The following is a 13,243-nucleotide window of genomic DNA, read 5'->3' as shown; positions in this document are numbered from 1 at the left end:
GTGTGTGTGTGTGTGTGTGTGTGTGTGTGTGTGGACTGTGACACCAGGGAAAATAAAAACAGAACCGCAGCCCTTAGGTCAAACGCCTGTGTCTTGACACCATCATGCCCTCAGATCGGTCGGTGTCTCTACAAGTTGTCAGATACCAACACCTGTGTGGGCAGATACGATATCATATCATTGGTGCTTTAGTTTCCCTTTTCTTTCCGTCTTTCCTCTCGTCTTTCTCCTCTGCCGTTTGCAAGAAGAAGACTAGGATGATGTGTCACATGTGCGGCAGCACTGCAGTCATCTGTGATGACACTTGAATGGAGAGGAAAGGTTGAGTTGCATAAAAGCGGATATCACTGCAGATCTTAATACAAGAGCGGTGTCACTTTTATGCAAATTTTGAAATAAATATAACTCGCATTGAGTTTGATATTCTCTCCAATTCAAGTGTTTCTCTCCCTCCCTTTCTCCGTCCCCCCCACCACAGCTCCCCATGTGTTTCTATCTTCCTCCTCCTTTAGTCTCTCTGTCACTTCAGTGCCTTGACAGGGTGCAGCTTTTATCCAGACCTAGAGTTGTGAATGTTTTACCAGCACTTAATACATCCCACATGGTTCAGACTCCCATGGGGAAACTATGTGTGGGGAAGCATTCATGAAGAATATATGACTTTAAATAAAACTTTTAGCAATCAGTTTGTTTCCCCTTTCTCTCGTGCCCTCCTACCTTCTCTTGTTTACTCTCCTTTAACTTCCTCGCTCCTCTTCTCTTTTAACCTCCTCTCCCAGGTGCTGAAGTCCCTCAAACGTATCGAGGGTCGTCCAGGCGCCTCTCTGCCACCCATGGACTTCAAAGTCCTGGAGGAGGGGCTCCGAACTGCCCACGGTGATGACATTAGCCCTGAGGATGTGATGTCAGCCGCCATGTACCCGAAGGTGTTCCAGGAGTTCAAGGAGTTCACTGGTGAGTGGGCCGTCTTCATAATGGATCTTTGTATTCAGATACTTGGATTACGGAGAGGCATCAATAAATTGTTTATTACAATTTTTGTTGTTGTTGTGCGTTTGATCAAATTGGATCTTGTTGTACCGAATGGCATTTCGTCTCGTTCTCACACACACAGGCTCACATTCTCATTTGTATTATTACTGGGGCTTGAAATTAGCTCGGAGAACATGCGAGTTCAACCATCAGGTAGAAAAGTTTTGCAGTTGCTGTATTTGGCAGTTCAGGGGGCAACACACTCACCTGTCTCGGGTGGTGAATTTACAAAATGCACATATACGAAACCAGAACAGCGAGAGCTGGTGCCAGAGGGAGAAATCAGCAGAAGCAGTAACAGCATTTCTTTAGCAGGTTTGAAGTAAATGCAGTCAGCAGCAGCATGGTTCTGGGGAAGGCTGTGATGTTGGAAGTTTGATAGGAATCTTTCTAGAGCAGTCGCATTTTAAAACTTGACTGGAAGTTGTTTAAAGGAGCTGCAGTAACATTCAGCTGCCTGGATTTACACGAGCTTAATTGCTGCTTTGAGGAGTGAGGAAGTGTTAGCATTGAACTGGTGGGGCCCTTTTTATGAGGAGCTTTAATTGTGTACAGCTGTTCCTTCACTACTTCAGCTTAAGAGTGAACAGACCCCTGAATCCACTTACCCCTCAGTCTTATTGAATATTCTATTTCTGATAATAAATATTGGTCCAAAACGATCTCCCTTTTTAAAGCTGGCATAGCCTGATGTCTCCAGGTATTGAAGTAGTTATGTTTGCATGCCCAGTGTCAAAATCATAAAGTAATGTTTGCTGATATTAAGGCCATCTCTGTTTCTCTTCTAGCTAACTTTGGTCCAGTGGACTGTCTCAGCACCAGGCTGTTCCTAGATGGACCCAAGATCGCCGAGGAGTTTGAGGTACGCGCCTAAATATTACACACCGTTTAAGATCGTTAGACCATAACGTGTGCATCTAGCAGACACGGAGGGTCACTGTTGCATTGTGGGAGGTGTGGGAAGCAGTGTTTTGGTGATAAAAGTCAGTGCATCTTGGCCTTTGCGGCACATGTTTTGACCTTTTCTTTTTTTGTACGTACTATTTTATGAAAGTACAGTACTAAATCGCATGTACTGATGCCATTCTAACATTAGCATTTCTTTTTTTTTTTTTTGCTCGAGAAGGATCAAAAACTGATTTAGCAGTGTCCAACAATTTAGACATCTATTACAGTTAACTGTAATAGATGTCTGAATTGTTGTAATTATGAAAATTAAGATAAAGAAATGAACTATAGGAATACTTAAACGATAGGGGATCGATAGGGAAAAATCACAATCAATGGTGTGATAACATGTATGTATCAGTCACAAACTGTCACTAATACTATGAAGACGTAGTCCACACTATTAATAACGTATTAAATTGTCCATTTAGCTGCTTCATTAGTTGTGATGTAACAACGGTTCCATAAAGAACAGACATTATCAAAGGGAAATTATTTCTCCATCACTGCAGGTGGAGGAGGTTTGATACAGTTTGGTGCAGAGTCACAGTGAAGTGGGGGAGGACAGAGATATTAACACGATATCAAGGGAACAACAAACTGCATTTTAATCCCTCCGGCCATCATATTGGCCTTCCCGCACAGAAATAACAGATTCATTTTGTCGTATGATGTTTGAGAGTGGGCCGGTGGAAGGCACTGAGGGCCCGTATCGCAGACCAAAATACAACAGTTACACATTTCTAAAGCTTGTACCAACTGTTTATCTTCCAACAGGGAGGCAGCTGAACATGCCGTCCGATGAAGAAAATAAAACTCACGAGTTGAATTGCTTTGCATGCAATCAAATTAGTGAGGCACGGGAATGTAACAAGCTGTCGGTGAGAGGATATGATGATTGTCTGCCACGTAATATATCGGCATCTAAGTAGCAAACCATTTCCTGTCAACTATAACGTACAGGAATATACAGTCAGCGGAAATATTTCAAGATGTCTGCTGTGCTGGTACAAGACAACGAGAGACAGTCCCTCTATATGTGATCAGTAAAGACATGTTTTGTTAGATTTGAGCTTTATTTGTACCTGAATTGTCAATTTAAACATTACAACATAAGAGTTTCCTGTGCGGAATGGAAATTTAAACTGTGGTACATCAGGTGCCTGAAACTGTTTTCCTTTCCAAAGAGAACAACCCTTTCATGGTTACTGTCCATAAAGGGTTTCAGAAGGATTGTGGTAATGTTCCGGACCATAGAAGGTTTTTTTTAGACAAAATTCAAGCTTTTTAAAGACCAAAACATGTTCAAGGTGTTTTTAAAATCCACTTCCACGATGACATTTACAGTTCTGTATTGAAAGAAATCAGTGTTGTGCTACCACAGGGACAGCTGATTCATCGTCTTCATATCCCTTTAGCTTTCATTTATCGTCATTATTTCAATAGCTTCAATTAAGTAATCCCCTCGAGCCCTTTTCTGCGTTAATGAAATAAAACATTTGTATGACAACATTGAAGGTCATCTCAATTCCCTCCAGCCATCTGCTACCTTTCACCATTTTCACTAAAGCTATATACTCTGCATTAGGAACGTCACAGTATCAACTTTCTACTACACAGTTATGGCGGCCAAAAGAACTCAGGATAACGATATTATTGCGAGAAGATAATAATAATGCCAGCAGTGAAATTCATCTTTTACTTTGTTTATTGTGTGTTTTGTCTCTTTTTTGATGGATAATTTACACTCACAATACGTGAGTGTAGGGAGGGTCTGTAACCCAAACTGTATAAATTAACTAATTTAAGCGTCGCTGGATTATGTACAAGCCATTATCATATGTGTATTATTACCATGGTATCAATATTAAATTTTTAAAATATCACAATTACAGTCAATATCAGTGTATTTTGCGACACCCCGACTCTGCGTCATTCACGCTCCTCTCTCCAGCACTTCATCGATTGCAATTCAGCTTTTCCATCTACATCCCTCTTCTTTTGATCCTTTCAATACTTTCTCTTGATTCTCTCATTATGAGTAAGATTATGAGTAAGATTTAAATGACTGATTCAGAGCGGCCAAAGGCAAACACGTTTAATTACTGCTCCATCTCACTGCAGCAGAACGCTTCTAGGCTTGTTGTTAATTGATTTTTATATTACGAGGGACATGGGGAAACACTGCTGCTTTGCTGTTGTATTGTTAGCAAAGAATCAGGAGCTGCATCGATTGTTCTGATCTAGGATTGACCCAGAGACAGGCAGACCCCCCCCACCCCACCCTCCGTTCTTCGTTAATCACCCGTGGGTGTGTATCATTTGATGCAATGGTCACAAATGTGGCAGGACAAGCTTCAGTCAGACCACGAGCCACTGATTAGAACAAGTCCTTTGGATGTTTTGATTAAGAGCCTTGGCAGCTTCAGCAGTTTGTTTTAGCGTGTTTATTTGTTTAGAAGCCACCGTTTGTTCTGTGCTGTTCTTTTTTTAATTCCTACAATATTCATCAACAAAAATGGCTAAATAACCAACAAAAGGCTGCAGTTGTCGAACAGGATAAATAGATTTAATATCCATCTTCCAATCTGGTAGTTGTAGCGATTTTCTAACCGTCACTTATTTAAAACAAGTAACCTTGTATCTAACCCATCTTAGCTTTCAGTGACTCACTTTTCTTTATTCCCTCTAAGTGGAAAAACTCATCATTCAACCATTTCCCAGATGCAGAACTGTTGTTTTGTTTTTCCACCTTCACTAGTCACCTTCCCCTTGCTGCTGTTTATCTAATCAACACTCCATCAGAACCGTTGTCATTTTTTTTGGAACTTTCCGACTCTCCGATTTCTGCTCAAACATCATTCATCCCCACAGAAACAAACTCCCCACTGTTGTCACAACGATGGGTACTCCCGGCAGATCAGGTCCGATTAGCGGGACCGAGCGAGAGATGGAATGAAAACGCGTCAAAAGAATGACCTGTCACAAAGCAGCATGATGTTTCTGTTAGATGTCTTTTTTTCTGTTAGTCGGTAGAATTCCTCAAGGGGAAAGAGAAGCTCCTGTATTATTATAAAAATAAATATAATGTTAAACTATAATGTTATCCAGCACAGATCTTCAGGCAGTGAGTTCCACAGCTGAGGGGTCCTGACTGCAAAAGCACAGTCTCCTTTAGTCTTTGGGACTTATGATCAGCCAGCAGAGCCCTTCTTGAGGATCTGAGGGCGGTGCTCTGGCTCACAGTGGAGCAGCTATACAGCTTGGAGATAAGCCACAGAGTGCTTTAAAGCTGATCAGTGATATCTGAAAAATCAATTGTGAAACTTACTGGTAACCAGTGAAGAGAGGCTGGGCTGAAATCTTGTCTTTGTGAAGAACCGAGCAGCTGCGCTTTGAGGCTTAACCCTGAACACAATGAATGACAAAAGTACAACCGAGATGATATAAAAGCATGAATGACCTTCTTGAGATCAGGCTGAGAGAGAAAAAGATGATACTCATATTGATTAAGACATGATTGAATGACTTTTTAAACTTTTTTTTTTTTTTTTTTTTTTTCAAATGAAAGGTCAAATATTACCCTCAGGTTTCTGGCTGCAGGATTGACATTTCTACAAGATTTATTTTTTACATTTGTAGGCCAAGATGTTTAGACTTTGGATGGCCAAAATGATTTTTCATTTAGCTGGAGAAGGTTTCGGGGCATCCAGCACTTTATCTCTGACAGACAAGATACTAGCTGATTGCCTCCTTCACTGTTTTTCTAATAAGACATTTGTGTGACATCCACATAATGATATTAGTGCTGAATTTTGTGTTTATGTATTATGTGTCTCAGTCAGATGTGTACATAGAGGGACAGGATGGGGCCTATTACTGTCGGAACAATTGATTTCGCTGTTGTCATTACTATTCCATTTAATTTAACCAATTCAGAAGTGATGTTCATGAAAGTAGGCTGAGGCAGATCCATTGATATCACTGTACTGTGGTAATCACTTCTTGTGTATCAATAGAGAGGTGACCTACAGGACATATGGGAACACACATAATCACAGCATCGAGACTCACAACACCTCAGTGCTGAGGCCTTAAAAGTTTGTCTGATGAAAGTCTCAGAATCAATACTTCACTGTGTGTAGGTATAGACATTGTTCAGAAGTGTCGCTATCTTGAAACTAATAATGCCTCTGCCCACAATAAGAACACACCGTTGGATGCATGTTGCGTCACTGTCCTCGGGTCTCACATCTCCCTTGTATTTGATATCTGGGTTATTAAAACATAGACATCGCTGGGGGAAATTGAGTTGCCTCAATTCCTGACAAGTTGACTTTTTTTGGTGATATGAGGTGTGTGCATGTGATACCCATGCCGCTTTGATGCGAGTGTTATACACGAAAGAGGCAGGTTGACTGCTGCTGCAACCTTTTGAGATACAAATCAAGAGGGAAACTGCTGTTGTCAATCGCACGGACAGATAGTGTGGGTGTTGTAGAGTGTCAGCCTGTCACAAATGGTAATTAGTAGGTGCTCATAAGAAGCATATCTATTTTTGTGCTCATGCTGATTGCTTTGTAGAACTATAGCCGGCACTGTTAACGCAGAGATGAGCCCTGAGGTGAATAGCACTCATGCACTCCAGCATGCATACCCCAGCCCAGTCCTCCAGCTAGAAAGCTCTGGTACACCTTTGTTTGCAGAATACATGTGTATGTAGAGTTATATAAGCGGCCACTATATAGACATATGCCTGTTAAAAGCACTGAATAAACAGAAAACTACAGGATTGATGCAATAAATACAGTAGGACACCATAGTTACAGAACAATGTGTTTTTTAATGTTAAATTATCTGTGAGGCATCAACCTTTGAGCTTGTGGTTGTGAATTTTATTGGCATTTGTGGTGAATCCACAGGGACAGCAGCAACAGACGGCCAGTGTCCATCACAGAGGACTCCTGCTGAACTTTGGCCACCACACTGTTACCTGTATATTTGGAACAACATCTGTTTGTGAGCTCTTGGCAGCTGGAGTGTGTGTGAGGCACACAACGGAAATCTTTATCAAAACCGATTCAAGCACCAAATCTCTTTGAGCGCCGACTTAGACCTAAAGCCCAGAGTTGTCAATGTTGTGCGAAGTAGATATTAAGTCTTTCACAGTAATCATTTGGTATTGTTAAGCACTTCATTTCAAGCCTGTTGAGAATCCAGTTGGAGCGCTTTATCAGCCAAAAAGTGAACAGCGAGCCTGCAAGACTTCTCTTTGTGCAGTGAACGTGGTGGGACGACACAAAGACTACGCTTTGTTCCCCACTTTTTTATTTTGCATAATTTCTTAATGCTCTGTAAAGATTTTGAGTCCTACATCATCGTCTTTTATTTTTTTAAATCAAATGACCACTTTGTGAAACAGCATCTGAAGGCCATTTAGAGCGCATAGTATGCACACTCAGGCCTACACACGGGTGACGGCTCTGCCCGTCGCTCGTGTCCTTCACCCACGCACGCATGCTGGAGAGCACAAACAAAGATCTCGACCTATCTGGCATGTGTTGATGACTCATTGTGGTATTAATCATGTTTGATGGAAATATAAACACAGATCTGCACAAACACGGAGCCAGTCGTTCACACACCCTGTCAGTGCTAATGTGCGCAGGCACCAACACACGGAGCTGCGTTGGCCGCAGTAATCTCATTACTCTGTCACTGTCAGTATTAAAGTCATATCTGAGACATGACGTGAAGCAGACTGTGAAACTTGTTTCAATGTCAGAGATGCTTTAGCACCGAATGCGTACGCAGTTGAATTTGACAGAAGAAGCTCTGTGCTTGAGGGTGCTGTGTTGAATGCATGCGAGGGCCATATAGATGAGAACACAGCAGATGCATCACTGAGATATGGAGCATACATAATGCACGAGAGATGCTATCGCATGTATGGTAATAGGAAACAAAAAAGGGGGGGGTGGGCTGGGTGGTTGGAGTTGGGTTTGATAGAACTTTGAAACCATTCATGTCGTGTTTTTGAGGGTTTTGGGGACACAATTTCAGAGTTCAAACAAACATATTCTTTTTGTATAAAGTATTCTTTTATACATACACGATAAACTGATTGCACCGGCAAGTTGACGCGTAGCGCTCACTGTAGATGCCTCATAGACGGATGTTCCAGCAGGCGGTGCTTTGGTATAAATGCATCGCATTGTTGATTGTGGCGGGACGGCTTGAGGAAGCTCTCTGAGAACAAAAAACAAGTATAAATTCTTGAGAATAAGCTCTCTATTTGTCAATTTTAATTGACAAGTGGCAATCTAAAGTCACACTTTTGATTAATGTAGCTCAGTGCATGTATTGCATCATTTCCAGTAGTACAAATACAGTAAAGTGCAAGTTTTTATACACTAAATGTAACAATAGACAATGAGACTATAGAGTTCATACCGTACTGTCTAAAGATAGGGGCGGTAGGGTGGAATTGGGATGCATTTGTGTTGGGCACGAAGATAATAAGCCCTGGTATATGACCTGGAGTTGGTTTAACAATGAAAGCAGACTGTTAGGGGGGAGGTCAGTGTGTATCAGGTGGGAGTAAGCAGTGAGTGTGTGAGCTTGTCTGATTAATCTGTGAACGTCTTAATGCATCTCTGGTGTTTTTCGATATATCGACCCAGTGCACTGAAGTCTAACTCTGTGTAAAACTTTGGCATACACACACGGTTACATCTTAGACAAAATCATCTTCAAAAGAGTCCATAAATCTTGTGCAACTCTTCAAAGAGTGCGCATACTGTATTTTTCATGGGCAACAGTTGTGAGGAGGCGTAGTGTTGAAGCCACACAGTTGGAAAGGGGAAGGCGGCAGTTTGTTTTTTGCAAAGTGCTGCCATGAGCCTGACAAAACGGCACAAGCCGGAGAGAAGTTCAGCGTAGAGGAGGGTGGAGAGAGAAGCGGAGAGGTGAAGATTGAGTGCCAGGGACAAGCAAGAGAGCGAGGGAAGCAGATGAAGAGTCGGAGAAAGACAGAGGCAGAGTAAAATTGAGATCAATACATACCTCCAGCAGCACATGTTTCCGTCTTCTGACTGACTTAGTTTGGAATATCAATGGAGACTCAACAGCCGAGACGGTGATGAGAGGAACAGAAAAGGATGCGAGGGGAAGGGTCGAGTAAAAGCAGAGGAAAAGACAGACAAAGTAAAGAGAAGCCAAAAGAGGCAGATGAGGGAAATTAACAACGGCATGAGAGACGGAGCCAGGCCCCAGATATGGGCTTGCAAAAATAACACTGCAAAATTGAAAGCTGCGACACATGGGAGGACTGACAAACAGAGAGATTGAAAGCCAGACGGAGGAAGTTGGACAAATGGAAAGACGGAAAAGGGAAAAAATTCTGACCGGTGAGATGAGATATTTGAGAAGAGGCGTGAGATAAATGAAGAAGTGCAGAGGCTGGTGTCGAGGGAAAGACGAGCGAGACAGAACGCGGCAGTGAGCAGAATGGATATGAGAAGGAAGGAGTGCGTCTGGAGATAAAGAGAGATAGAGTCGTGTCTTTGTCTTAAAATGACACTCAACAGGTCAATATCTTATAAACACATGTCAAATGCCCTTTCAGCTGAACTTTGAAGACCCTCGAGTCGTGTCTTAAAAGGTCGAGTGCTGGTGTAAAACTCTTAGGCTGCTTTTATCCCCCGACCTGTTTGGTGCATTTGTCTCTTAAGTTTGGTTTGTTTAGGCTTGTGTCCTATTATAAAAGGTAAGTGAGAGACAATGACATGTTTAATCAGTTGTTGCAGTAGAAATCAATTAATGATTACTGAATTCCATTTAGCTACTTCAGTTTCAGGATCCTGGTTTATTCTGAGTTCATATCAGAGTTATTGTATTTACAAGTCGAAAAACTTGTATATAGCGTTCATATCAACATATCCAAGTCGTAATTACAACTGAGACACGCTGATATATCAGACTTGGCAGTTAATAATACATTAGTGCGTGATAACCAAACATGTAAAAGCTTATACTGTTGTTTATGTTGTGTTAAACACAAATTGAATGGATGGTGTTATATTGTCAATTCACAGTTGATGTTCTCCATCTCTGCCATCCATCTCATATGAAAGCAGCATCACAGTCACGTCTTAGTAATTGTATTAATAACACCAAAGCGTTTCCTACTTTGTCAAGTAAAACATGTGAAAAAGGCTTATTGAGAACCTCCACCTTTTCATTCTAAACATTACCCGACCATAAGATCTGCAAACACAGATGTGCAGTGCTTACAGCTGCTGATTCAATGTCGTGCATTAACGAAGCTGCGCATTAGTGTAGAATACAACATTCATAAGATGCCACACTCTTTGATTTATTTATGAAGCTGTTTGATTACAATGAGGCTTAATGAGTCTCTCCTCATGAATCTGTCCGTGTGTCTCAGCCCTCCACCAAGTGCATGCTTGGAAAAATTCCAGCCCAGCGAGAGGCTAAAAGGAAACGAGGAATAGAAGCAAACATTGTGCATTTTTCGCTTCAATAAGTTTTGCTTTTTTTTTTTACATTTCACCAAGCTCTGCAAATTTCTTTCACGCTTTAGCTGGACTTGTGCAGCTATAGGTGCCCATGTATTCATTTATATTTTCTAGCATGATCTTAATTTCTGTCCCATGCTCCTTCACACTCTCACTCCAATTCATTCATTCTCTTCAATCCTCTACTTGTCTCCGGCTTCGTTTCATCTCAGGTGGAGCTGGAGAGGGGGAAGATCCTGCACATCAAGGCGCTGGCACTGGGTGACCTGAACAAGGCCGGCCAGAGAGAGGTCTTCTTTGAGCTGAACGGACAGCTGAGATCTGTGCTGGTTAAAGACACTGTTGCCATGAAGGTACACAGAAGGGATGGGGGGGGGGGTATAGATAAATGATGGATGGGATGGTTTGAGAGGAGGATACATGTCTGCAGGTTAATGATGAATGGATGGATAAAGGGAAAGTTCCTTATAAAAAGTGATGTTGGATCTAAGCGTAAAAAAAGATTTTATGACTGATGTGCACTTGGGAATTTATTCATAGAAACAAATAGCTGTGAGGAGTAGATGGAGGCTTAGCAGGGAGGAAGGTTTCAATGGGTCCAATGACTCTATGGATGGATCGTTGGCTGCATGGGTGGATGAACGGAGGCAGGCATGTGCAGATGGCTTGGATGGACAGATGGATGCATGAAATGTCTCTTTGTCTCTCCACACAGGAAATGAAGTTCCATCCTAAGGCTCTGAAGTCTATCAAGGGTCAGGTGGGAGCACCCATGCCTGGAAAGGTCCTGGAGGTCAAAGTGGAAGTGGGATCCAAGGTAAATTTACTGTCAACCCTTTTTCTCCTTATACTGCAGATAGCTTTGCTTTTATGTGACTGGTATTTTTTTTGTGGTTATCCTTTGACTGCAGTGCTTGTTCAGTGATCTGCACATTTGACTCCTGTTGTTAATGCTCTGTGAACTCTCTCTGCAATCATGAAAGGTGGAGAAGGGTCAGCCGCTGTGTGTCCTCTCGGCCATGAAGATGGAGACGGTGGTCAACTCCCCGGTGGCCGGTACCGTTAAGGTGGTTCATGTCACGACCAACTCCTCCCTGGAGGGAGATGACCTGATACTGGAAATCGAGGAGTAGAGTGAGAGGGCAGAAAGGAGGGGGAGTTAAATCATCTGATTCTGGAAATGTTGAGGTGGAGGACTAGGGAAGGTTACAGAAAAGGAGGAAGGGGAAAACACTTGCATCTCTGGCAGGACATTTCTGCCCCTGATTTGTACATATCTGATAGTTACACTACGGAAAATGAAGCACAGCTCCACACACATCCAAACACCGGATGGGTGTAAATAGTAGATAATGTGATAATCCTAAATAATATATTAATTTGATTCCTTATTGATTTGTAGCACTAATCAAATGATCTAACCCTCCCAAAAGCAAAGTTATTCCCGTAGGTGTGGTGATTAGGTGTAAAATCAGCATCTCTCAATACATCTCTTAATGTCCTGTCAACTTGTGGAGAATAAGATTTTTTTAGAAATACATACAAATGAATTGTGATACATTCCATTCCTTAAATGCTAGTCTTAAATGTGATGTACTACAAAATAACAATGTGTAACACTAACAGGGTTGGAACATCTCCTTGCAATTAAATGCCACAATTTCCATTTCTATGCTGTTGATGTTGCCTAATATATTCAAAGTGAGTAGGTGAGACTTTATGTTAATGACGACTAAATGTTTTTCCGAGTACTCAGCGGGGGATCAGACAAAGGAGGATAGACTTAAGGAGGTATTACCAAATCATTTTTTCGAATGCTTGCCTTTGTACGACATCATTGGTCACTGACTTTGGTCACCGTGGAGTGGTAGCATTTGTACTTAAGTAAACTTTAAAGACAACAAAGCACACTGGGGGTTTACACGAGAACTGAAGGAAAGAAATCACAATATATTCGTCCAACCTGTTTTAGACATGTGACAAAACCCTTTCACAATAAGAGAAGCACAACAAAGCAAGAGAGACGTCCAATGTTGCACCAAAGTGAAAAATGTCTTCTGTTACTGTATCAGTAACAGTAGATGGTTTATTTTTTTAAAGATCTTGTACTGGTGTTGAAAATGTTTCCCCATTCACACCTGTCTTTAAAATCCCAAATTCATAAGCATGCTATAGAAACATGGTTGACATTAAGCTGTCGGCCATGTTGGAAACACCCAAATAGGATTAGGGATGTGATTTTTTACAAAGTACCTCTGTTATGGTTGGTTGAAATGTGGCTTTTTAAATCCTAAACCAGCTGCCCACTAACACTGATTGAGCTCTATCTGCTGGATCATTTTAAAGGTCTTAAGTCAGCATTTGAGGCCTTTCTTTAGTCTCTGGTTTAATATTGGAATGTAATGGAGAAGTTGTCAGAGCAGCGGCTCCACCTGGGAGAGATTATGGTGAATGGTCTTTTGGCTGCATGGGGATTTTAATGCTAGGTGGAAATAGGATTACATGAAGACATGTGGTGTTATTTTCTAAGTCTCAGCTGATTAATTTATGAATTAATTCTCTGTCAAATGATGTGAAATTAGCCGGACTAATAAGAGACTCTGGAGACTCCCAGCAGCAGCACTTGGCTTTATGTTTCTTGTGTGTGTGTGTGTGTGTGTGTGTGTGTGTGTGTGTGTGTGTGTGTGTGTGTGTGTGTGTGTGTGTGTGTGTGTGTGTGTGTG

The 13,243-nt window shown here is 41.7% G+C and overlaps 1 protein-coding gene across 3 annotated transcripts in view; it reads left to right on the top strand.

Annotated features, from left to right (window-relative positions):
- Positions 1-12,190, top strand: part of pcxb (pyruvate carboxylase b) — a 268,431-nt gene extending 256,241 nt beyond the window's left edge. For 2 of the 3 annotated variants that reach the window (XM_031851256.1, XM_031851255.1), the window contains exons 23-27: positions 780-954; positions 1,821-1,894; positions 10,733-10,873; positions 11,236-11,337; positions 11,504-11,653. In XM_031851256.1, the coding sequence (XP_031707116.1) occupies positions 780-954; positions 1,821-1,894; positions 10,733-10,873; positions 11,236-11,337; positions 11,504-11,653 (642 nt within the window). Of the gene's footprint in view, positions 1-779; positions 955-1,820; positions 1,895-10,732; positions 10,874-11,235; positions 11,338-11,503 lie in introns of all 3 variants that reach the window. The other variant, XM_031851254.1, reaches the window with a different exon arrangement.
- Positions 12,191-13,243: the final 1,053 nt, after the last annotated feature.

This window comes from Anarrhichthys ocellatus, unplaced genomic scaffold, assembly GCF_004355925.1.
Source record: "Anarrhichthys ocellatus isolate YVR2014 unplaced genomic scaffold, GSC_Weel_1.0 scaffold11, whole genome shotgun sequence".
Lineage (NCBI taxonomy): Eukaryota > Metazoa > Chordata > Actinopteri > Perciformes > Anarhichadidae > Anarrhichthys > Anarrhichthys ocellatus.
Note: the sequence above shows the minus strand (reverse complement) of the source record. Positions and strands in the feature narration are given on the sequence as shown.